Source organism: Cyprinodon variegatus, unplaced genomic scaffold (genome assembly GCF_000732505.1).
Source record: "Cyprinodon variegatus isolate N-32 unplaced genomic scaffold, C_variegatus-1.0 Scaffold479, whole genome shotgun sequence".
Classification (NCBI taxonomy): domain Eukaryota; kingdom Metazoa; phylum Chordata; class Actinopteri; order Cyprinodontiformes; family Cyprinodontidae; genus Cyprinodon; species Cyprinodon variegatus.
The window spans coordinates 653,220-657,973 of record NW_015150932.1 but is presented as its reverse complement, the minus strand read 5'-3'; the positions used below and the strand labels follow the sequence as shown (position 1 = coordinate 657,973).

At 39.0% G+C, this 4,754-nt stretch overlaps 1 protein-coding gene across 1 annotated transcript in view; it reads left to right on the top strand.

Moving 5' to 3' along the window:
- Positions 1-4,754, top strand: part of LOC107094342 (tubulin-specific chaperone cofactor E-like protein) — a 16,664-nt gene that overhangs the window by 7,941 nt on the left and 3,969 nt on the right. Inside the window, exons 4-5 of the mRNA XM_015389897.1 lie at positions 364-545; positions 2,271-2,527. Of these exons, the coding sequence (XP_015245383.1) occupies positions 364-545; positions 2,271-2,527 (439 nt within the window). The remainder of the gene's footprint in view (positions 1-363; positions 546-2,270; positions 2,528-4,754) is intronic.

Genomic DNA, 4,754 nt, shown 5'->3' with positions numbered 1-4,754 from the left:
GTCTATGTCTCTGAAAGGGGGGTCGACCCGTTAAAGGGAATTGTTGGCCTGGCTGAATAGGCGAGGTCTTCTGTTCTCCTGTGAAGGGGTTGGGGCTGCGATGATAGCGAGAAAGAATCAACTCTATCGCTGCATTGTAGGTTTTTGAAGGCTTTGTTGGGCTGCTGGATAAAACCTGGAACTAAACGCTATTTCTGACATTTTGAATTGAAAAATCTTCCTGGATGGAAGAGAAACGTCTTTAAACATGAAAACAAAGTCCAGTGGATTGATTTTACCTTTTTTTAAATGACTTTGACCTGGATGACTGAGAATCTTCACCAGCAGGTAGATGAACCTAATAAGACCCAAATATTTTTTCAGATCAGTAAAATCACATCAAGCATCCCCAATCTGGAATTCCTCAACTTGAGCTCCAACCCGCTGGCAGGAACCATCCTTAAGCCGCAGTGCGCCGAAGCCTTTCCCCGAGTGCGACGCCTCGTTCTCAACAACACTCAAATCTCCTGGGATACGGTGATGCTGCTGACCCAGAACATTCCAGAGTAAGACAAAGAGCGACACTAGAACCGTGTCATACAACCGTACGAACGTTTCGCATTGGGGCGTTACTAGCTGCTCGGGTGGTTTTAATGTTGAATGCTTGGATATTTTACGGTTGATAGTTGGGGTTACTTGTTTTGTTGGTTGGTATTTTACTTAGTTTTGGTTAATTGGTGAAATATATTTGTTTGGTTAGTTAATTGGCTTATTAGCTGGTTGGTTGTTGGTTGTTTTTTAACCCGCTCAATGGTTGGAAAGGCAAGTTCATTTGTATAGAACAATTCAGTACATGGACTATTCAACGTGCTTTACATGAATTAGATTACAAAATAAAATAAAAAAGCAGAATAAAAGAGTAAAAAAGAAAAGATAAAAGTAGGTAGAGAAGAAAATCAAATGTTTGACATGAACCTTAAACTAATAATCCCTCAGTTAACCGTCTGACTCCATCAGTCAAAGGCAGATCTAAACTAACAGGTTTTTAATTTTGACTTCAAAGAACTCAGGCTTTCAGCTCTTTCCCAGTCTGCAGTTTGTTCCAGATCCGTGGAGCATAGATGCTGCCTCTCCATGTTTGGTTCTAGGTCTGGGTGGACAGAGGAGGCTGGAACTAGAAGACCTGAGTGGTCTGGGAGATAGATCCACTCAAAACAGATCTGTTATGGATTGCAGTGCTGATCTATTCAGTGATTTCTAGACTAACAGAAGGATTTTAAAGTCTATTCCCTGAGCTACAGGGAGCCGGTGGAAGGAATTCAGAACGTGGCTGATGGGATCCACTTTCTTAGTTCTAGTGAGGACGCAGGCAGCAGCATCTGGATCAGCTGCAGCTGTCTGACGGACTTTTTAGGCAAACCTATGAAGAAACTGTTGCAGTGATCAATTGTACTAAAGATAAATGCATGAATGAGTTTTTCCAGATCCTGCTGGACATTACTCCTTTAATCCTCGAGATGTTCTTCAGGTGATTAGAGGCTGACTTAGTAACTAAAGGTTCAGGTCTGAGTCCATCATGACACCAAGATTTTAGCCATAAGACTTCAGCTACTACTAGCTGTAGTAGCTAAAGCTGGAAGCTAACTCTAGATCTCTGCTCCTTTGGTCCAAAGATTATTACCTCAGTTTGGTTTTTATTCAGTCGTAAAGACATTGGGATGTAAAGCTGTGCATCATCTGCATAGTTATGGTAACGGATCTGGTTGTTCGCTATAATCTGAGCTAAGTGGAGCATGTAGATGTTGAATAGGAGGGGCCCCAGAATGGAGTCTTGGGGAACCCCGCATGTGATTTTTCTGGTCTCTGATTTAAAGTTCCCTACTAACACATAGGAGTCCCTGTCCATCAGGGAGGATTTAAAGCAGTCCAGTGTGAACCAGAAAGGCCGACCCAGTTTTCTAATAAAATGCAGTGATCAACAGCATCAAACGCTGCACTGAGGGCCGACAATAACCAGCACTGTGGTTCTTCCACAGTCTGAACTTAAACTCCTCCTCAAATCTCCTCAAATCTGCTGCAATTATATAGATGAAAAGATAATCATCCTATTCTGCTGCAATTATATAGATGAAAAAATTATCATCCCATGAACACTGAAGGTAGAAGAAGAATAGCTTCACCACAAACTGGGGATGGGTTCACCTTCAGATCTATTGTATGTCTCTTCCTGTTTCCCCCTCAGTGTGTGTTTTCCTCAGCCCCAGCTGGGCTCTCCTGGTGTTCTCCTGCAGGCTGGAGGAGCTGTTCCTGTGCCTTAACGAGTACAGAAGTGTAAGTGCCTCTAGTGTGGCCTGCCCCACGCTGCGCCTCCTTCACATCACCGACAACAGCCTCCAGGACTGGGCAGAGGTGTGCAAGTTTGGCTCCATGTTCCCCAGACTGGACACTCTGATAATGGCCAACAACAACTTGGCCTCCATTCAGGACAGCAAGGATATTCTGGAGCGGCTCTTCCCCAAGCTGCGCAGCATTAACTTAAACAACTCAGGTGAGTCTCCAGGAATCCGTCCGTCTCTAAAACTGATAATATTTAGGCTGACGAGTTTGGTTTTGTGAATAAGAGATCTAAGTGAAAATTCTCAGTCATCCAGATTAGCGTCATTCCAAAAAAGTTAAAATCAATCCACTGGACTTTGTTTCCAAGTTTAAAGACGTTTCTCTTCCATCCAGGAAGATTTTTTAATTCAAAATGTCAGAAATAGCGTTTAGTTCCAGGTTTTATCCAGCAGCCCAACAAAGCCTGGTTTTAGTTTAGAAAACATGCAAATAGAAACGGATGAATGGGTCCCCCCCTTTGGAATGGGGGTCGTCTGGCTTCTTTGTTAGCCTGCAATGCCCCATACCTGTCTATGTCTCTGAAAGGGGGGTCGTTAGAGGGAATAGTTGGCCTGGATGAAAAGGCCAGGTCTTTACTTCTGCTGTAATAAAGTTGGGGTTGCGATGATAGTGGGAGGGAATCAACTCAATTGCTGCATTGTAGGTTTTTTAAAGCATAAAAAGGAAAAACTGTGAGGAGAGGAAACCTGTAATAGAACAAAGCTTCTTTTGCTAAATATAACTGCTGTCATAAGACTAAAATGTAAATTTAGATCTCTTATTCTGCGTTATTTATCCAGCCATGAAAAATTATTTATTTTCAGAGACGCTTGTTGAAAGATGAAAACAAAAGCAACATCAGAGATATGACAATTCTCTCACCTACAAACCATTCTACATTAAAATTACTCATTTAGATAAATACACTGAAAATGAATCCAATTTGGAAACGTAAACTAAAAACATAAAGCCACTGATAGATTCTGAATTGCAATTTTTTTATACAACCCCTGGCTCAAAATTAACATAATTTCAAATTTAAACTGTTTGACTTTAAGAAACACTGAAAGAAATCAAGAAGAAATAAAAATATGTAGTCAGTAACGGTTAATTTTTTAAGACCAAGCAGAGGAAATAATTTATGGAAGCAAATCGTTACCATATTTAAAATGAAAAAGCATTTCCAGAAAGTCTTTTTCATTTTAAGAATGTGGCTGCATTGTTTGACTCATAAATGAATTTAGTAATCAACCCTGTTTGCATTTTCATTTTCTTCTTCAACACCGCTTATCCTTTTACTTAATTAAAATTAAAAAGAAAAAGACATTTGAGATTTATTTTTCAAAATTTACCCCAGCAAATATATACCAAACTTCAATTTGAAATGTAAAATTTGAAAATGAAAAAAGCATTTCCAGAAAGGCTTTTTCATTTTAAGAATATGGCTGCATTGTTTGACTCATAAATTAAATCAGCAATCAATCCTCCTATTTGCATTTTCATTTTCTTCTTTAACACCGCACTTTTAGGCCATAATCAAAGAGAAAACACGCTGCTGACGTCACTCTGCTGCCCCCGCCGCTCACAATGCTTTTTCGTTTTCGAGTTGTGGACAGTACTTTGCAGGCAGACCATGAAAATGAAAAAGCAATGTCTGCTGTGTTTTCACTTTAATTATATAAGTTAAAATGTGCAGTGTTAAAGAAGAAAATGAAAATGCAAATAGGAGGATTGATTACTAATTTCATTTATGAGTCAAACAATGCAGCCACGTTCTTTAAATGAAAAAGTATTTCTGGAAATGCTTTTTCATTTTCAAATTTTACATTTCAAAAAGAATTTTGGTATGAATTTGCTGGGGTGCATTTTGAAAAATAAATCTCAAATGTCTTTTTCTTTTTCATTTTAATTAAGTAAAAGGATGAGCGGTGTTGAAGAAGAAAATGAAAATGCAAATAGGAGGATTGATTACTAATTTCATTTATGAGCCAAACAATGCAGCCATGTTCTTTAAATGAAAAAGTATTTCTGGAAATGCTTTTTCATTTGAAATATGGTAACGATTTGCTTCCATAATAATTATGGAGTTACCCTCTAAATTATCCATCCCCAAAACTAACACCTGCATCAATTAGACCTGCTCGTTAGTCTGCATTTAAAAAGAACTGCAGCAAAAATAAACAACTGAATGAACAGAATCTGCTGATTCCATCATTTTTGTCAGGGGTTGTTTAAAAAAATAGAAATTCAGAATCTTTCAGTCGCTTTATGTTTCTGATCACTTTTCCAAATCAGATTCATTCTCAGGCCAAGTTAAACATCTAGAAACAAAGGTGTTGATGGCAGCAGCACAGCTGATATTTCTCTCCAGGATGGAGTCACAGCCAAACAGGAACAGA